This window comes from Lampris incognitus, chromosome 16 (genome assembly GCF_029633865.1).
Source record: "Lampris incognitus isolate fLamInc1 chromosome 16, fLamInc1.hap2, whole genome shotgun sequence".
Taxonomy (NCBI): domain Eukaryota; kingdom Metazoa; phylum Chordata; class Actinopteri; order Lampriformes; family Lampridae; genus Lampris; species Lampris incognitus.
The window spans coordinates 19,419,843-19,441,378 of record NC_079226.1 but is presented as its reverse complement, the minus strand read 5'-3'; the positions used below and the strand labels follow the sequence as shown (position 1 = coordinate 19,441,378).

The window sequence follows — 21,536 nt, the reverse complement described above, 5'->3', positions numbered from 1 at the left end:
GGTAATTGGCCGGATACAATTGGGAAGAAAAGGGGAGAAAAAATAGCAAATGGTGGATAGATTGCATTTATATAGAGCGTTTCTAGTCTACCAACCACTCAAAGCGCTTTGCAATGTACGCAGTCACCCATTCACACATACATTCATACACTGATGACGAAGGCTGCCATGCAAGGTACCAACCTGTTCATCAGGAGCAGTTAGGGGTTCCGTGTCTTGCTCAAGGGCACTTCGACACACTCTCTGGAGGAGCCAGGGATCGAACCAAGTCTAGTATAGCCCAATATCATCCATCCATCCATTATCCAAACTGCTTATCCTGCTCTAAGGGTCACGGGGATGCTGGAGCCTATCCTAGCAGTCATTGGGCAGCAGGCAGGGAGACACCTTGGACAGGCCACCAGGCCATCACAGGGCTAGCCCAATATCAAAAATTTGTGATTTTAGCCCAATATCACAAATTACAAATTTGCCTCAGGGGTCTTTACAGCAATATAACATCCTGTCCTTAGACCCTCACATCGGATGAGGAACACCTCCCTAAAAAAAAAACCTTTAACTGGGAGAAACCTCAGGGAGAGCAACAGAAGAGGGATCTCTGTCCCCAGACGGACAGATGTGCAATGGATGTTGTGTGTACAGAACCAGCGACCTTCCGATTACTAGACAACCCGCTCTACCTCCTGAACCATGCCGCTTCCACAAAACCACAACCTCTCCTATCATTGTGTCAGTGTCTGTTCAGGGAAGCGGCGTCATGTCCAGGTCTTTCTTAGTTAACATCCATGTTCGTTTTCTGTCTCCCTGCCCTATACCTCTGTCTCGGAGGCTATGAGTTATGAAAGGGAAGAGCGGGTCATGGCTCCGGGAAAAAGCCCTGGCACACCCTGCAGATAGATGCTTTTTTTTTATGTCAGATAGACAAAGGAGCTTATTTTCTAGTGTTGCATCATTCCCTTGACTCTTACAAAAATATGTTTTGACTATTGAATACAAAATGATTTGATTTAAACTAGAGAATAAAAGGTTCTCTCTGTTATTGTTTAACAGTACCTAAATGGTCTCTTCCCTTCCGGGACTTTCCCTCACTTAGATTTCAAACCTCAATGATGAAAACAAATTTATGTAGAATAAGCACGGACAGGACAAATTTGCATACAATGCCTGTTGATAGTCCTCAAAATACAGTGATTGTATTTTCATCCATTTGCTGAAAATGCCACCGGCGATACAATTTACAAACTGGAGCTTTAAGAATAAATTGTTAACAGTGTGTATGGTGTATTTTTCATCTCCACTCCCCCAGCTTCTCTCCACCCATCTCTGGTCAACGTCCACATCCAGCACCCACCAAATGCCGAGGTCCAGATACATCAGGTGGCAAGGGTCCGACCTGGCCAGAGACCCCTGGCCACTGATGGGGCTCATTCTGTCCAGCAGCGTTCCCAGCCTGGGAATGTGAATGTGAATGGGAACATCAATGGGAATGGACGGCACCGTGAACCCACCAATGGGATTACCAACAGACACACACACACTACTGGGAATGGCAATAGCCAAGCCAGGCCACAAAACCACCAGAATGGATATGTGGGAAGGTGCTTCCAGGAAACCATTGATGGACAGGTACAGTGCTGGACAAAGCTTGTTATGTTTACCATAAAAAAAACCCACATTCTGTTCACTGTCATCACTAGCTGATGCTTTCCAGCTGGTGGACACTATGGGGTTGAAATTAGGAGAAGCCATAACTGTTACCCCAGGGAACAAACCTTCCCACCTCTGTCTGCCTATGTGATAGCTGCTGTCTAATACAGGAAGTGGGCCTGTGGCTCTGATTTATGCTGCACCGAGGATTTACAAGCTATGAAAAACTGGTCATCTCATGTTCCACCAGCCCCCAGCACAAGCATGTTATGAGTTAGGATGCGCTGGGAGGACAAAGGTTGAACTTCAGGTCCAGCCTATGTGGTCCCCACTATCACAACACAAAGGGGGGGAGGCTTTTCAAGCAGTGTCTACAGTACTGTGTGAATGGTATCACACATTCTTTAGACTTATTGTCCTTTGTCTTGCCAGGATGATGTATGGCAAGTCACATGATGTCCTTGAGTAAGATCACAAACATTTAGTGAGGGAGGATAAAGAGAGAACCCCTTCTCCCTCTATCCTCCCTCAGGAGAGACAGAGGGAGAGGGGGAGACAGAGTTGAGAGGAGATGCGTGAGTTTGACTAATTTGAAGTCTTAATACAGCATCTGCTGGCTTGGCTGTGAGGAGGAGATGCTGGGCTTTCCTCCTAGCTCCTCTGTGTTTCCAGTCAGAACAACACAGCGATCTGCAGTGTCTTTTTTCCAGTGTTGCATTTGTTTATACCACAATACAATCCCCCTTTTCTCCACTGTGGTCTCATGGAGAGGTAAAACATCTAGTCAGTTCACATGTGTCTTTTAGTGCCCCGTGGAATTGCCCCCAAATAGTAGTACGCAAAATCAAAATCAACTGGCCACAGCTTTCCCCCGTATCTGTGCCAGTTTGGTCTTCTCTAGAAAAATTTGCTCTCTGCTGCCTTTTAAGTTTCATAAATATCCATTTGCCAAAAATTCAGTAAGCGAGGTTTGATAGGAATCTTTTCACAATTAGCCAAGCTTAACACGACGTGCCAGGAGCATAACTATTCCTGAGTGTTTATGTCCTCCTCAGACTAACCAGTCTCAGATGTGTCTGGTTCACTCTGTCCTTGCAGATGGGTACACACACACATACACACTTTGACACAAACACTCATAAATAGTCTACTTGCCAAGGCCTACAGATTCATGAACACATAAACAAGGTAGCATGCAGGCGCGTGCATACCCACCTAACCCAGATGCAAGCACAGTTTAGGCACGTGCACACAAATGCACACACCCAGACACAAACACATAACGCACACATTTTTAAAACTCATTGTGGGATCTAACACAGCTGTGTATCGTTGCAGTGTGGCAAGCCTCTGCCGGGACTAACCAAACAGGATGATTGCTGTGGAAGTGTTGGTGCCTCCTGGGGTCTAAACAAGTGCCAAAAATGTCCAACCAAACCAGGTAAGCCTTCCTTACCGAAACCATTCTGTCTGACAATTTTTGGAACAAAACAGAACATTTTTTATACTGTTTTTTTTTTCTGTGCATGACTTAATTCTGCATTCATTCATCTAGCATTTACTATTCTATTCTATTCTATTCTTGAATGTAAGCAGTGTGGCTGATGGGTGATGGTGATGCTTTTAACTCAGCACTTGGTAGTCTTCAATAGATTCCCACTCTTCATCAAGGGACCTGCGTGACTCTCCTACTACCCTCATTGTAAAACCCAAGTCGTTTTTTTGCTTCCACAAAACCAGATCAGGGAGCAAAACGAAAATACATTCAACTCTAAGATGGGAGCCTGGCAGCCGTGCCACCCACCCTGTGGGCAGAGTAAGCCAGCAAGGCCTTGAAATGGCAGTGAAATGAGCAGCCGCGGTTCGGTTGGTTCTCCACCAGAGCTGTGGTATCCTATGAAAAACAGCAGTGGGTGTTTGTACATCCCCTAGCTGGGTGGGTGGTGGTGTGTCTCACCCTTGATAGAGACCATCACTAGACCTGACAGCTCTATGTTGTTACTTTAGGCGCTTGATTACATCCTCCAGGACTTCTCATTTAGGCCCCATGTGGAGCAAGAGTGGTGGCTCATGAGGACACTCTGCCCCTATTCCTGTCCCAGTTCTCTTAATCCTATTAGGGACATGCTTGGCATTAGGAGATGACAATTGGCTGTCACAGTCCACTGTCATACCTCATTCCCTGTTTAACATCTGACCAGGCCACTAATCAGAAACAGACTTAGTTCCTCTTGGTCTCCTCCATCTATCACAGACGCCTATCCATTCCTCTCTCTCTCTCTCTCTCTCTCTCTCTCTCTCTCTCTCTCTCTCTCTCTCTCTCTCTCTCTCTCTCTCTCTCTCTCTCTCTCTCTCTCTCTCTCTCTCTCTCTCTCTCTCTCTCTCTCTCTCTCTCTCTCTCTCTCTCTCTCTCTCTCTCTCTCCCATGGCGTGTCAGATTTTTGCTCGTCTTAAGTCTCTGGCACGAGTTCTTTTGGCTCCCAGATGTTTTCCTCTCCTCACTTCTTTGAAGTTTTGGGGAGCAACAGAGCAAATGCTCCATTCGCTCATTTGGTGTAGTTGTTTTGGGGAGCTGTTTGGACCTAGGTCCCAGGTCACACGAAAAGAGAGAAGAAGAGATGGGGGGGGGGGGAATAAAAGGGAGGAGAAGTGAGAGAGGGAAGGGGATGGGAAAACCGCAAAATGAAGTCACATATATGTCCCATTTCAATCACAGGAGTCTTTGGAGGAGCTTTGCAGGGAAATGCTTCGAATTCCACTGAAGGGGTTATATCATTGTCTGTTTGGACGCTTAGTAACTTATATAAGCTGCAGACCTCTTTTAACTGGCAAGGATGTGTAATTTGTTATATGTTCTTATGTTGGTTATGAGCAATCTGGAGTGACCAACTTGGAGGAAAGAGCTACTAAAAAAGATCCATGATGCAATTCTATTAACTTAAATGGGGCTTGGCCAGCTGATGATTTGCCCTGTGGGGAAAAGTCATTTAGCTTTATGGGAGACCCCTGTGTCTCTTTTTGAGCATGTGATAATGATGTCATGAAAGTGCAGTTTGTGTTTTGGGGTGTGACGTTTCCATCAGTCAGTTTATAGTTGGTTACAAAACATTCTATTGACTGAGAACAAGCATCACTGCTTCAGGAGGCTTTTGGCGAGCTTGTTTATTGAATCTGAAGAGGATGCCAGTATGGCCACACTTTAATGACCACAGTGCTGTTTAAGACAGGAATGTGTAGAAAGTCTGGAGAGAGTCTCAGTTTGTGTCTTGGATCTGCCTTGATCCCATTCTGGCAACCATTGCACATGAGTCCCTCCACACTGTCATCAAGTTGTCCCCTTGCATCTGATAAGAGAAACCCACTGAACTCAATGCTGATTTGATTGTCACTTGATCCAAAGGAAGAAACTATAGAAACTTTCTAATCAACACTATACTCTGGTGTTAGTCTGCACCCACGAAATATCCCTCTCATGGAGGAAGCTGCAGTGTGTGTGTGTGTCTTATTGGTTGTTGGTTGCTATGCTGCATCTGTTTGTGTCTATGGCACTGTGCATTCAGACGGATGGTGGGCTGATGTTATGGAGGTACAGTCCACAGTAGAAGTAGAAGTTAAAGCCCTGTAGGATCCGGTGCCCTTAAACACACACATGCTGAACATTCCAGGCCCATAATGAGATCCAGAGCAAACAGAATGGCTACTGTCAACTCTTTCTCCTTTGGCTCTTAGTATGTACTGAAAAGAAAAAGAAACTGCCCAGGTCCTTGTTTAGATTTCCAAGTTGTTAGATTTTGTAATTGCATTTTCCTGACAGGAGCATACATGGCTGCAGTTAAAGCTGTCCTCAAGTCTCGAATAGATAAGCACTGATCGATTGAGACAAGGGAGAAGCGTGGGTGTGGAGTTGATGGACACTGCCAAGTCACTCAGACAACTCTTGTGTGAACTGCACCTCAGGAATTAAATGTAGCTCCATCTAAGTAGTTCAATAGATGACTGAGGTGAGGCTTATCCTTGAAAAGTAGAGGGGCCTGGCACGGCAGTGTTATTTGTTCGACCCTGAGGATGAGTTCAAGGTAAATTTCAAAGCAATTTGACATTCTCTGGGAATCTCTAAGCCAGGTAAAGACTTTTTACGGTGCCCTGAGTCTGACCCTTTTCCACAGTTGTGGCATGATGATGAGACTGTAACATTGGATTGCTTGCCTGGCTGGCAGCCCCTCCCTAACTGTGTGTTTCACAGCTAATGGAATTCTATAAGCCATTTGTCTCCCCATCTGTCATTGCCGGGCAGCTTTCCTCCCAGTGACTCTTCTACTCTGCGATGCTGGGATGCTTCCCAGGGACCCAGATCAGAGGTCCCCGGGGCCTAAATAAATCACCCCACCCACAGGAGCCTTGGCCTCCTCTGCCACGTGGGCCAACGAGGTCATCATGATGTTACTGTAATTGCCCCTCCCTCTACTCTACCCCACCCCTCTTACTGAGGCAGTTGCCCATCCATTTCACTCCTATTTTCTCTCCTTTTTTCCTCTTTAGTCTGTACACTGTTTTTTTCCTCCCACAATGTTAGATCAATAATATCAAATGAGGAAAAGATGAAGGGAGCCCAGTTCTCTTTAACTTCCTGATCTTCCCCACATGAACTCATCGTTCTTCTCTGAATTCTCTTCCATTCCACAGACATTTAATCTGACATTCATCTGGGGTCCAAAGCCTGTGCTTATTACTTTTTATTAGAACTGATCAAACATGAACACTTGTTAATGACCAACCAGAACCAGAGATACAATGATTTTGTCTCTGAGCAAAAAGAAGAAGCAAGCAGCAGATATGCAGTGATCAGCGCCAATATTTCCATTCCTCAGCAACTCGTCACGGTGGTTAGATAGAGACGTCACAGCAATTTGACAGGTTTTGATTCACTGATGTTGATTTAACTTTATCCTGCCACAACTAGAGTGATGGAATCTATTAGGTGGACAGCAGTGTGGCTAATCAGGATGGAGTTGACCCAACCACATTGAAAAATAAATCCCAGTTATCTGTTTTCTGATACAAGCCACCATGCACGACGGTTGGAGTCACATGGATATGGAATTTGTGTTGCACTTCTTAATAATATCCATGCTAACAGTATTTTAATGTGGTATGAACTATGGCATGTCTTCATTTGGCACCAGCCCTAGTGGCAAACATTCCACAGAGAATGGGAGATTATGGTGAAATGTGAGTCTGTTTTGACTGTGCATTTGATCCTAGCTACACTGCCAGCCACTACACTGATGTTAGCTACACCATCTTGGAGAAAGCTGCAAAGAGAAATTGTCAAACTAAAGACAAAGAAGTGCATTGTACGAATAGAAATACTGAAAAGCATTTTTGATTGGATTCTTATCTAGCAGAAAAAGGCCCTTCATCAAAGTTGTTGCTCTTGCTATGGTGTCATGGAGTGGCCCTAATATAGAAATTCAAACATACCTGAATACACAGCTAGGACTGGCATGGGTAAAGAAAATAAGTTACAGCTGGAACATTTACTTTCCTTGAGAGTAGATGATAGCTCCTGTCTGATTGTCTGATTACCCTGGGCCTTCATTGGCAGGGACACCTTATCTACAGGGTCTTTAATACAGACAGGGACACATTGGCAAATGTGGCATGTGTCAATGAGTTGTTTGACTTAAAAAAGCATATTACCTCCCTTTGCTCTAATCAACCATTGGCCAGAAGACCAAGGGGTATGGTTTTATCATCTTTGAATCTCAAAGAAATTCAAAACCTCCAGACTAATTCAGCCCCTAGTTTTCTCTTGATGGCACCAGCTTGTCCAGTCGTGGTTTGTCAGAGAGCAAATTGCTGCAAGTTAAAGGATCCTGAAAAGGTCTTGGCTTAGGTGTTGCTTGCTTGCTATAGAGTGGCCCCCAATGGAATGGAAAGGAAAACTTTTTATACCCATGGCCTGCATCCATCCTTCTTTTCCATCTTCCACTCATTTTCAGGTTCTCCAGCCAGCTAAGGGGATAAGCCCAAGACCAACTCTGCCTCCCAGGCAGCCCTTGGGGAACGTCGCGTACGGCTCCCAGCCTGTGATTGATGGGCCAGTCGGTTCTTTTGATGGGCTTATAAGTGCATCTCCCAGACCGGGTGGTCCATTGAATAACTGCACTAATTTACTGATTAAAGATTTCTGTCCAGCAGTGAATCCAATAGTCTACTTTCACTTCTCTCCCAACTAACTCCCTACCCCTACAACCTTCATTTTCCAACCTGTTTTGCATAAGCTCTCCTTTCACTTAAATACCCTCAGTAATGTTCGCCTCTGACCAGTGTTGACTTTTGCACCAGAAAGGGGTTTGAATGGATGTTTATTTAGATTTCAAATTAGGACAAATACTGCCGACCAAGAACTTCCCAGAAATTTCAACAACACATTACAAATGAAAGGGTTCAACCAAATATTGTTGAACAGTCACCAGTGGAATGCATAATACCATATGTGGGTGAAAGGCAGGCAAATTAGTGAAGGATGACCAAATCTTTTTGTGAGCAGACCTAAATAGATAGCCAACAATTGGAAGTCTCTGGCTGTGCCCTTGGTGGATATGGGCCAGTCTGGATCTGCACTCCATGTAACCAAGGGGGACACTAATGATGCTCTGCCTGAAGTCACTCTTGCATGTCACTGCCTTGGTAGTTGTGACAACAAGCATTGCCAGACTCAGGAGGCACACATGAGGAGCACAATCTGCCAAATGAGATTCTACTTAAAAACCATTCTGAGAAGATAATGTGTCTTGGTGTCTCTTGAAACCAAAGCAACTTTATATTAATTAGATTTCATCAATGTTTTAAGGTTCACCACATTATCTATCTGATTGAAGATGTGTGGTACTCGTATCCTCTTTTCTTTCGAGACGCATCACAACAAGCGGAGATTTGAACAGAGCTGTCTCCAAGACTCCAGCCAGAGTTGTTAGTCACTGCAAAGTTCCTCTCATCCCTGTTAATAAGCTTTATTGAAACACCCTCCCCTCCCCAATGGGTCTCCCTTGGCATGTACGCCCTGCTGTCACTCAGGCCAGACTTTCCCTGATCCCATCACTGTGGGAGGGCATGCCCACCGGCCTACCACAACAGCTCATTACTCAAAAACCTTGGATGAGGATTAGGAGGGTGTGGAGAAGGGTGAGGTGGGCAGACAGGAACAGGGGCGTCACTTTGACACGACCCCCCCCACCCCCACCCCACCCCTGCATGGCAGGGGAGCCCCTTCAGACTGACCCACTTCTGCTCTGTCAAGCCTCAGCTACCTTGACCCTACCCGGTCCACTGGGTCACAGCAGGACCAAAACACAACTCAGATTATGGGACCCGTTTTTCAAGAACCTGCAATGAGACAGAAATTCCAGCCATCACTGTAAGAATGATGCATAATCAAGCTTGATTCATGAGTCTATGTATTGACTGAACATCTACAGGCTCACTGTGCTGGTATCCTGTTTATATTGGGGGTCAGTGAACTCTTAAGTACCATTTTTTTAAGAACTGGGATAGGAACCTCATATCCCAGATAATTCTCTCCAATTAACTGCTTGTCGCCTGTGTAGGAAGGAAAGGGAAAATAAATGAAGTAAGTTCCCAAACAAACAGAGAAGCAGGACTGTAGGCTCTTTGTGCCTGTGTGCTATTGGTTTGGCTACCTGGTGAGGTAAGAGGGCAAATGGATTATTGAAATGTCAGGCCTTCATGCTTCACTATGGTGTCTTGGGTGACTAGACCAGCTGGATTGGGTCCTGTCATGTCTTGTTTAGCCAAGGTCAGCCTTCAGGACAGCTAGTCAGTAACATCAGCCCAGATCTCCCTGTCAGTCACACAGAGATTATCACTGCAGCCGGCAGTCTGCTGGAGCTCCGTTTATAAACACAGTTCAGTGTACCTCCCTTTCCTGGACCACTTTGCCAGGGAAAGATATGTGTTTTCTTTGCTGGCCATGCTGTGACTCACAGGTTTGTTGCCTGTGATTTCTTGCATGATTCACCTCTGTTTTCACCCCTGTGCCTTTGTGGTAGTGAGCTCGAGTTTTGACTGTATAGATTTGTAAATGTACTGCATCTGTGGAAATGAGTTCAGTGAGTAGTGTTGAGGAGGCCATTTTCCTCAGTGCCCTTTTCACCCAGAACCTCTATAAATTATAATATGAATCTCGTCCTTTCAGAATGGCAGGAGACGAGAATCTTCATCCTGGTGTACAGTTTCATGTTAGAAAAACTGTGAAGATCTGTAACTAATCGCCAAGTTTTTTTTTCTTTTCAGCACTCAGCTCTGATTAGCCCCAGTAGAACCTGACACACTCTGTCAGACACAGAGATTCACACACTAACACACACGCGCCCTCACACACATACGCACCACACACAGATATGCTGGCTCCCTGCTATATGATAGTCTTCCTGACCTCTCCTCTCCTTTTCTGTACAATTAATGGAGCATACTGAGGCCTCGAGTGAGTAATTACCTGATGTTTTCAGTCCTCTTGTCGCTGACTGTATGGCCACACTGGGGCATTAACGGACATACAGTGATATTTACTGCAACACTTCTGTGAACCCCTAAAGTGCCCTGCTGAAGGACACGCCATATGATTTTTATTGCTTTAGTAAAACAAGCAAAAAGGACGATGTAGGCAAGACCATCCCATAAGCCGCACATCAATCATCATTCCTGGTTTTTACAGCCAAAGCATTAGCCTATTGTGTAAGTAGATTTGCACTGTGGCTGAAGACGAAGGTCAGAGCTTTGACATGTGCTTCCTTAAAATATTTATGATATAAGCTCTTTCACTGTCTGTCCTTGGGGGTGGAGGATGTATAGGTAATATGATTATAAATGATGTAGGATGTTATTGTTTTATTTGCTGGATGGCAGGGCTGCCTTGTAAATGTGGTTGACAGGGATCCATTTACGTCCACTCACTCTGGTGTCCCACAGGGCCCAGCTGTAGGTCCCCTCATTTATCCCCTGCCAAGATGCTCACATCTGTAAGTTATATGATCTCCTCCTAAAGCTGAGCTCCCCCTCTCACTCTGCTATGAATGTGATGCTTTATAAAGCTGGTGTTGGAACTGCAAGATCATTTCATTCATCGAAGTTTTTTTTTTTTTGCAGCTTATGCAGTGATCGCAAATGGACAAGTTGAATGTCCCAAGGGTTACAAGAGGATGAACCTGACACATTGTCAAGGTAAGCTATAATATGGGTTGAAGAAAGATTATTTAGACCAATGATTTCTGAATTCGGATAAATGATTTAGCTTCTTATTGATTTCATGATTTCACCAGCAATTTACCCATAATGCTAATAACATATGTTTATATGATCTCAAAATCAGGTGGTGATATTAATACAATTTTCCTACATCTCAGGCACTCTGTAAAAGTATTCCCCCTTGTATGTCTGGCCTCTATGGGAACCAGGTCAAAGCCACAATTAGCCTTGTCCAGGGTCAGAGTTCAGTAGCCAATAAGTCCCTGGGGTTGCCATTTTAATTGGTCTGTGGGGTGCTGAGTAGAGAGTGGTACAGCAGGTTGTGGTTATGGTATATGTGGCTCTCTGGGGGGGGGGCTATAGTTACAAACCTTTTGTGTAACGGTTTGTTGCTCAACTCTCTCACTAAAACTAACCCAAGAAAATAGCCAGCATGACTTCCAGATCTCCTATCCAACTATTAGTGAAAACATACTTAGGTAATACCTGTCCATAGTATGTATGCCTTATCCTCACATCATTCTTGAAGCTGCTTTTTAGTCATCTTGGAGCTAATAGAGCGATAACCACCTAAAGTGTCTACTCTGGACAGACATCCAGTGAGATGTCATTTGGACAATTTATTCGTTATTTGGTTGTATTATATCATGCTGAAATAAACCTTGGCTTACAGACAAATGTCATACTGCTTCATTTGTGGCCAGGGCTAAGCACTAAGAACAGATGCAAGTATTTTGAATAAAAAAAATGCAACGTTTTCTTCCATTTTAGTCTTGAACTGTGGATGTTAGTTAAGATTTATGAGCTCCTGTTGATGCCCAGTGACTTGATTAATGATGTCATAATCCAGAGGGCAATGCTTACTGAAGCCTAGGGCGAGCAACAACATAACGCTTCAGCGGACAACCATGACTGCCTCAATGACAAGCCTCATCCACTAGTTCAACAAGTTCAACAAGTTTCCTGATCTACACAGTACGAAAGAGCTGTTGATTTTCTCAGAGTTATGATGGAGTTATGGCGTTATTAAGCTGGGAAATTCTTTAGCGTTCCACAGCTTCTTATAAAAAAAAGAGCTGCGGACAAGGACACGGTTTGTGCAGTCCAAAATGGTGTCAAGAGTTGCCAACAAACTCAGTAATTTATCTTGCTTTTATTCATGCTTGCATTTTATGATCGCTTCAAGATGTTCCTTCCTTTCAGTTGCTCGTTTCTTGAGTTCCGAAAAGAAAAGCTGACAGTTACCCACAATATTTACTGGCCAGCTTCAAAGTCTCTGTCCCATTCAGCTGCTGCTCCCTTCCCAAAAATTATTTTTAATTTAAGCCCTCAGAACAACTGCCAAGGAGGCAAAAACCTGTTTTTTCTGGGATTCTGTCATTATTATCAGGATGGTATCCAGCCCACCAAATTATGGCTCCAAGCCTCAGCTGCTTGTACTGTGTTTTACTGGAGTGGAGCAGGACTCGTCTCATATCCTTTATCTCAGTTCTATGTCAGAATCGGCACGATTCACCCTTCTCACTTTCTGCTCTGGCCTCTGAGGCCTGTGATGTCCATGCTAAGATAAGACACCCCCCAGAACTACATGCTGTCCTCCAACTTCAGGGCTGGTCCTTAATCTTCAGGAAGTTTCACAGAAACTAGGTCACATAAGATGGCCATTTATATGTATGCTTAATATGTGAAAGGACATGACTACATTACATTGCCACATGTGAGGTCTCTGCTGTGGGTGGAGGGAGCAAACTGGAGTGAGAGCAGGGCAGATTACTCATACGCCACTTTAAGGAACAGAGAAGTTTTATGTAACTCCTCAAATCTTCTGGATCAATTCTGAATATACAACATGTAACACTAAGGTGACAGTAAACATCTTGACTACATAGTGGTCCATTTCCACTTTGTACTGTTTACTCCAGCTGTTTCTACACACCGCAGTTTCGTCAAAAAATTAGATTTTATTAAGGATCACTTACTTTTTTTTGTGGATTCCCCCCCCCCCCCTTTTTCTCCTCAATTGTATCCTGTCAATTACTCCACTCTTCCGAGCCGTCCCGGTAGCTGCTCCACCCCCTCTGCCGATCTGGGGAGGGCTGCAGACTACCACATGCCTCCTCCGATACATGTGGAGTCGCCAGCTGCTTCTTTTCACCTGACAGTGAGGAGTTTCACCGGGGGGACGTAGTGCGTGGGAGGATCACGCTATTCCTCCCAGTTCCCCCTCCCCCCCGAAAAGGTGCCCTGACCGACCAGAGGAGGTGCTAGTGCAAGACACATACCCACATCCGGCTACCCACACGCAGACACAGCCACTTGTGTCTGTAGGGATGTCTGACCAAGCCGGAGGTGACACGGGGATTTGAACCGCCAGCCCCCATGTTGGTAGGCAACGGAATAGACGGCTATGCTACCCGGACGCCCCCAAGGATCACTTACTTTTTGCAAATCCTTAAATGGATAGGTTTTGCAGCATCTGCCATGAGAGAGAAATCCTTATACTTTACTCCCTCTAACCATTACACCCAATGTAGTCTAAGACTACTCACAAATCCATATGAGCTATGCAGGCTGTTTCCTTCATAATATCCATAAATAATTCCTGCTCATGTTTATGTGCATCCTGTTTTTTCCAGGAGTGGAGAACTGGCAGGGTCATGTAAGGTCACAGCCGACAGGTTTTCACTTTAACCAGAGTTATAGGGCCTCTTTGGATGCAGTGAAGTCATCATTACGCGTCATTACAACAATAAAAATCGGATTATGAGAAATAGTTTAAGGAGGGTCCTGATGGACGCCTATGGGTTCCACCTGGGCCCTAACCACAGGGAGTTTATATCTGTGAGAGCAGCCAACCATAAATTTAAAATAGGTGTTGAGATTAGTGCTGGTCCTGACAGGCCGTCATGGAAGTCAGTTTCAATCCTTTCAACCCACCAGCAGACTGTAACAATAGTATTAATCTGGGACTCAACCGAACCATGGATTAAAGATTCCGTGTGATGAAGGCTGAGCCCAACTCTGACCTGAACCCTGACCAGATAGCTTGTTGTCTACAGTGAGCCCAAGTCCTTGAAGCACTCAGATATGTATATTTTCATCCCTAGCTCTTACACTGTGAAGAACAACCACTTATATTTCCCACAGAAGAAGAATCTGGTTGGTCATATTGCAAGCAGCCATGACAGCTGTTGTCTTTTACGTCTTCTTTATGTGCTCCAAGGTTAAAACCAAACAGATAACTGTGACATGTCATTACTGCTTACAGTAAAGCAGGACTGTTTACATTGTCACTTGCGTTAAGGTTGAGAACAGGGTCACCTGAAGTTCAGCTTTAACCTCGAACTGCCAGTAAAGTTTCAAAGTATATATGTGCCTATACACACAAGCACACACACACACACACACACACACACACACACACACACACACACACACACACACACACACGGAAAGTAATTGAGAGAAAATCCAAAGAGATAACTAGAGGCAAAGAGCAAGGGAAAAAGAGCAAGGAAAGAGAAAGCGAGAGAGAGAGAAGAGGGGGGAAAAAACCGAGGCACTCTTTGGGTTTGCTTTAGTTTCAGTATTTATCAGTCTCAATCCCTTCCTTTATAAGATCACTTTTTCCAGCAGGAAGCAAAACAACAAAACAAGAACAGATTAATTAGAATTGGGAAAATCTGTGGTGGCAGGTTGTCAAGCTCCAGTCATCACAGCAATGGGAAAAAGGCCTAATGATTTGCTCTTTGTTGAACACGGTAGAACAACAAACTCTGCCTGGTCCTAGTGTAATAGTATGACTAAGTGCCTGAAATATGTCCTCCCTCGCTTCTGACTGGTGCAGCCATTTAGGCGCTAAGTACTAGTTTGCCTCCGTTTGGGTGAGTGACTCAGAAGCTGTTGTTGAATGTAGTAATAAGCAAATGCCACTCACCGTGCCATCACTTCAACACATGGTTTAGGCTAGACAAAAGGAAAAACACTTTTGGGCGTCCGTTCACTGATGTGAACTGGAGATGCGGTGACCGCTGAAACATGAAGGAAAAGGCGCTGAGGAAGTAAAGATACTAATGAAAAACATCCCACCCTTCTCTCTGCAAGCCTGCCTGAAAGTGCGGTTTTCACAAGGCAAAAGTTATGGCATCTTTGAGAGTTATTATAATATGATGTGAGATCACGATATATCATGTTCCTTAAGGATATTCAATTAACGAGTATGGATTCTTTTTTTTTTACAATGCACCTGTCCCTCTTCCGTCATCACCCTATTCAGATTTTATATATTGAATGGTTCAAATAAAAGTTTGAATCTTTCATCTCTACCCAGCAGCTGGTGGTTTTGATTACAGGTCCTATTTTGTCACCTCTCAAAGTGAAACAATTTCTAAAGAACAACAGCATCCAACACCTCTGCTGGTCTGCACAGTCTGCACACGAAAGAGTACATGGTAGATGTTTCGATGTAGATTATGACAAAATGCATATTGATACCAAAAAGGGATACTGATTTTGCATCAAAATGTTTGATAAAGCATCTGGGTAGTGTAGCGGTCTATTTTGTTGCCTACCAACATGGGGATTGCCAGTTCGAATCCCCGTGTTACCACCGGCTTGGTCGGGCGTCCCTACAGACACAAGTGGCCATGTCTGCGGGTGGGAAGCTGGATGTGGGTATGTGTCTTGGCCGCTGCACTAGTGCCTCCTCTGGTCGGTCGGGGTGCCTGTTCGGGAGGTGGAAACTGGGGGGAATAGCGTGATCCTCCCATGCACTACATCCCCCTGGCGAAACTCCTCACTGTCAGGTGAAAAGAAGTGGCTGGCGACTCCACATGTATCGGAGGAAGCATGTGGTAGTCTGCAGCCCACCCCGGATCGGCAGAGGGGGTGCAGCAGAGACAGGGATGGCTCGGAAGAGTGGGGTAATTGGCCAGGTACATTGGGGAGAAAAAAGGAGAGAACATTTTTTTGGATAAAGTTAAGGTACAATGTCGCTTGTTATACAAGGAGGGTGAACTGAATTATGATTTTGTTGTAAATTCAGCATATTAACAGTAGGTTTAAAAGACACATATGGAAGCAGGAAAAGATTACCTCACATTTTCATTACCTAACATTAAGAAGTGTGTTCGAGCGCAGACAGTGTTTGACTGAATAGCTGCATGTGTTACAGATATAAATGAGTGCCTAATGCCGGGGCTATGTAAGAACGCCCAGTGTCTCAACACCAAAGGGAGCTACAGGTGCACCTGTAAGCCAGGCTTCATGCTGGACCCTGCCAGGAGCCACTGTGTCTGTAAGTACTCTCCATCACTTCAGACCGAAGGGTTATCTAATTTTACCATTACTGGCGTTATAGGCTTGCAGTTACTTGTGCTTGTATGTATAGAGCGCAGGCTTTCACAGACGTATTAATTGTGTCTTCAGCTGACAAGGCGGTGTCAGACCAGCGGGCATTGTGTTACCGGTCAACGTCGGCAGGCCTCTGTTCTCTGCCGCTCTCGCAGCACATCACCAAGCAGATCTGCTGCTGCAGCCGCGTGGGCAAGGCCTGGGGCACTCGGTGTGAACGCTGCCCCCTGCCCGATTCAGGTACAGCCACCAACAATCACACCCTCACATTTGCAGGATCTGTTTTCCATCTTCCACCCCCCCCCTTTTTTTTTCTCTCTTTTTTTCTGTTTCTGTGTTCCTATTAAAAAAGAAAAAAACTCCTCTTACAAAGTTAGTGAGCAGGACCTCTGTAGTTTGATTACTCGTGTTGAAATGCAATTTGCTTAGTGCTATTTTTTTTATACCATAGCTGACCCTGGTAATGAAAGTGCAAAAGCACACAACTCAAAATAACAATGGCTGTTCATTGTCCAGACACTTTTTTTGCTCTCAGCCAGGCTTGTAAAGCAGTGCATAATGGAATGGAAAATGGAATGTGTTTGATGTGGAAAACGACCAAAAACATAACAGTTTTCATATTTTGGAGACTACATAATAGTGGAAGTCAATCTTGTATTATCGCTCCAACCCTCAGGGGAAAAACCCAACAAATAGAGCAGCTTATACTTCACAGCAAAACTGGCCAAGTGAAACATGGGAAGAACTTGTCATCTTTTTCATCTTTGTCATTTCTTTCTTTTCTTTTCTTTTCTTTTTTCCCCTTCGTACTGATCTTATCTTCAAAGGTCTTTGGGAGAGAGAGTGTCGTTTTATACAGTGCCCACTCTGGCCAGTGATCCATGGTGGTTGTCATAGATCAGATATCAGAGTCGAACCTCCTTGGTGCTGCTTAGCCAGGACCATGGAAATACAGAATGTGTACACACACACACACACACCTCAGAATTACATAGACACTGGCTATTGTATGACCTGACAAGCTGTTAAAGCCATGTTCCATACAAAGTGCCCAGACCCATTACTGTGGACTAGGTAACAGGAGCCCATTGACATGCATTCCAGCCTCAATCCAGTCACTCTGATGTGGTTCCTGGTCATATATAGCCCCATTTCCGTCCACATTCGATTCATCATTCAGTAGCCTATCATGGGCATGTTTCCTGCATTTACACATGCACTTACAGTAACCACATATCTGTCATTACTCGTATCTATATTCCAGACTCTTGGCTGTTATCGGCATAGAATTGCGAGTTTCAGGTCAGGTAAAGGACACCGTGCTTCTCACTTGTAATGGATTCACCATCGCTGAGGTTTGCTGGGCTCAAACACAAAAAAGGTGCAATCTCTGTCCTTTTATCTAGGCAGCCAATCCCCCATTAGTCTCTCACTCACATATCTCCGCAGCACTGAGTTCATAGGTCAGCCAGCATTACATGATCCTGTACTTCCCTCGCTGGCATGGCTGCGTTTGTGTGTGTGTCTGTTTGTCTGTCTATTTTTCTGTTTGTTTGACTGTTTCAGATATGTGCCAATCCCTCCAAATCCTCTATCTGGTATCCCTCTATGACAGCTGTCACTAGCCGGCCAGCTACAAAAGTTCACCCGCCATAGCTGTAACACTATCTCCTCATACACAATACACAGTAAAATGCAGCATGCTCAACATAACAGTATTACATGGATGGCTTATGGTGTTGCAGTGAACACCAGACAGAAATTTGAGCTATAATTACACTCTGGCAGTGTTTCATGTTAGCTTAGGAGCCCGAGAGCAGGATATGAAGGTAATGTTTTCTATGGCTCATTGTTCAACCTCTGTATACCTCCTCTGCAGACCATTTCAAGGAGATCTGCCCTGCCGGTCATGGTTATACCTACTCGCGGTCTGATGTGCAAATATCTCTGAGACAGCTGGAGGAAGGGGATCTCAGGACTACTGGTGTCTCTTGGGAAGAGCAGAGCCCTTCTTATCCGCTGCCTCCTTCCTCCCTGCCAGAGCAGCCTTCACAGCAGCTGCCCAGTGAGCCGCAGTATCCTCACTACCCGCAAACTCCACAAATACCCCAATACCCAGTGTATCCCGAGACACCACAGGTACCCTGGTACCCCCACACTCCACAGCAACCAATCCATCCTCCTCCAGACACTGAGCACCCTGCCAGAGAGACAGACGCACAGCCAGAGGGTGAGAAAACTATTTCATATACTAAATCTTTAGCCTCAGTGACTTTAAGGTTGATTAATGCTTAGTCGGATTAAGAAAAAGATGAATGACTTTTACTACTGAATACATTGCAGAAAATAAGCACTTAACTCCTGGAAGTTTTCCAAACATGGTCTTTGCTGGACCAGTGAGATGCTAAGAGCACAACCCATGGGGTAAATAATGCAAGTTAGCTTGTATGATCGCTTGATATGAACCTTTTTTTCCAAGGGTCGTAGAAGGATTTGCTTTTTTGTGAGAATCCTGACATCAACAGGATGTTTTGATCTTCACAAATAAAGATGTAATCCAGCAACGAACAATTGCAAAAGAGTATTCATGTCCCAATCCATCAGAGTGCACCTCCTCTGAGCATCGAAGCCGAGGAGCGAACCACAAAGGTCAAACATCTGCATCCCTGGGAATTTATGCAAAACATTTTTTTCCTGATTTACACTTATGAGACAACTTATTGGCCTGCTCACAGTATTTTGATTTATACGAGGAGACAAATCTGTAAATATTTAAGGAGTTTTGTCTTCAACATCAGAAATATCCATTTCCTTGTCTCTATTAGCATTTTTCCATGGTCGGTAGTCTACACTATTTTGAGAAACAAGCATCTCAGTCTGGCTTAGAGGATTATATGTGTTATCAGCTTTGTTTTCTTAGAAATAAAGAACAAAAGTTAACTCGATCAAAAAATGAGGTTTTGTAATTGATAAACCTAGAAATTTTTCTGTCTTCCAGCAGATGTGGAAAGACTGAGCCCGGTGAGTTCCCCTCCCCTGTCAGCCTTTTGGCCCACACTTTTAAAATGTTTTTCTATGGAAGATATGCTTTAGCTAGCTTGGCTAGAAAGTGTATGTGCCTTCAACACAGACTGTAGGTACCTGCACATTCTTTCTTATGATGGCCGTAAGTTTATAAGTTAATGTCTGTTTTAACAAATAATATTTAATTGTCTTGTAGCCGGCTGTCGTGACTGACTCACCGTTGAAATATGCAGGTATTTTTTTTCCCCCTCTACTTAATGCTTTATTCATACAAGCATTCCAAAGACACAAAATATTGTCTGGAGGCTCAATTGAAAGTGTTATCCTTTGCTTTCACACTATTGTCCTATACCTCTTGTGACCTGGTGTAGGAGATTCAGGAGAAATTATAGATTTGTCATATCGTTCAAGCACAGACTCAGATGCATCTTCTTTAAGGTGCTCCTGTGCAGCCGTGGCAGTCTCTCTCCTAGTTTGGTCAACCGCAGTGCCAATAAAAACACTATAAAGTCTCAGGGTTGACTCCATTCTATGGGTTTGGTGGATTTATATCAGATACCGTGCAACTTTTAGCCAGCAGAAAGCGATAGATCATCTTCATATGGCAGCCGCACCACTGTAGCAGGGCCAAGAGAGCGACTGCCATGACAGGAGTGGTTGGGAAAGCAGGTAGTGGGTTGCACAAGCAGGGAAATCACACTGCACGAAAACGTGAATGGTTATATTTGTGGGTACATGAAAAACACTAACCCCTCCCTCACCATGCTCCAAACAGTGCCTTCTCCAGAGTCTCCCATCGTCAGCCTGAAACCAGATTCTGAAGACACTGCCCCAATAGACTCAGCCACAAAGGCCACAGGTGAGACCCAAGGTTTCTGCATGCTTCAAATGGAATAGCTGCTGCAATGTAGCAGCTAATGGGGAGCCTAACAAACAAACTATTTGTCCAACTACATTGGGTGGCAAAGTCCTTTTTACTTTTTCCGAGCAGCTAAATATGCAGGCAGCGCGAGAAGCTGTAGCATGACCATATACTGAACATTGCCTATCACCAATTCCACATCATGTAGCTGTTCATGCCAGCATCTTGGTAACAATGTGGTAGCTAGACTGTTCATGTATGGTTTTCTTTGTCAGCTACTTGCATTCAGCAACCCATCACACGAGATGTTTTGAACCCCGGTTTTAGCAGAGGATAGTTAAGCATGTATTATGTATTAAGCCGGCCCCTTTGTTCTCTTATGCAACACAGAGGATGAGAGGGTGAGAAACCAGAGATAGTGTGCCTTTTGGATGGAGGAACTTTCTAGACTTTGCAGAGGCCAGATTTATCGAGACAGGAAAGAGGGTAAAAGAGGGTGTGTGTGTGTGTGTGTGTGTGTGTGTGTGTGTGTGTGTGTGTGTGTGTGTGTGTGTGTGTGTGTGTGTGTGTGTGTGTGTGTGTGTGTGAGAGAGAAGAAAGGAACTTAGTTAGAGTAATCCTTTGGAGAAAGCCACGGTTAGATAGGTTGCTCTCCATTTGACCCAGGAGCCCATTCCAACATCCCTGTCTTACAAGGATTCATTTGGACTGAATGAGACTAGAAAAACACCAATGACAGGCTCCACTGTGCATGGCCTGTTTCTCCCTGACCCCTCTGTAGGCGTTCCGTACCACCTGTTAGAATACTCCAGCACTGTAAAACCTGTCCTCTCATCCAAGACCCCACCTATAAAACAGCAAGACGGTTTCCATGGAGAACAACATGTGGTGGCGGAATGTACGTTTTTTTTTTTTGCAGCGTCCAAGATATTGTGTAACCCTAGGCCAGTAATATCCCGAGCAGTGTACATCTTTATGAAGAGTGTTTGGTATTGACCATGTGCACAGTGAAAACTCTGGTACATCTGTGTCTTCTCTTAGACATTGACAAGTGCGCCATTACTCCCACCATATGTGGCCATGGGAGATGTGTTCCAGTGCAGACAGGCTACACCTGCTACTGTGACCCAGGGTACAAGCTCAGTGCACTACAGACCAACTGCATCGGTAAGTTGAGTGAGAGAGAGAATGTGATGGGAGACTAATACACAGATACAAAACACAGGACACGGGGCCACTGTCAGTTTCCCATATCATCATTTCAACACGAGCATGTCTTTTACACCAAAGACTTCCCAAGTGAAGAAGCCTTGAGGCATGGCCAAAAAATGAAAAGGATCCATTTGTTTATGTTGACCTGCTCCGTGACGCCTGACAACAGCGA

At 44.6% G+C, this 21,536-nt stretch overlaps 1 protein-coding gene across 1 annotated transcript in view; it reads left to right on the top strand.

The window, feature by feature from the left end:
- The window catches only part of LOC130126889 (latent-transforming growth factor beta-binding protein 2-like), a 103,298-nt gene that overhangs the window by 49,885 nt on the left and 31,877 nt on the right, over window positions 1–21,536 (top strand). Inside the window, exons 7-16 of the mRNA XM_056296534.1 lie at window positions 1,307–1,626; window positions 2,986–3,088; window positions 10,816–10,890; window positions 16,088–16,210; window positions 16,342–16,506; window positions 18,146–18,496; window positions 19,268–19,287; window positions 19,487–19,523; window positions 20,066–20,149; window positions 21,194–21,319. Coding sequence (XP_056152509.1) covers window positions 1,307–1,626; window positions 2,986–3,088; window positions 10,816–10,890; window positions 16,088–16,210; window positions 16,342–16,506; window positions 18,146–18,496; window positions 19,268–19,287; window positions 19,487–19,523; window positions 20,066–20,149; window positions 21,194–21,319 — 1,404 coding nt within the window. The remainder of the gene's footprint in view (window positions 1–1,306; window positions 1,627–2,985; window positions 3,089–10,815; window positions 10,891–16,087; window positions 16,211–16,341; window positions 16,507–18,145; window positions 18,497–19,267; window positions 19,288–19,486; window positions 19,524–20,065; window positions 20,150–21,193; window positions 21,320–21,536) is intronic.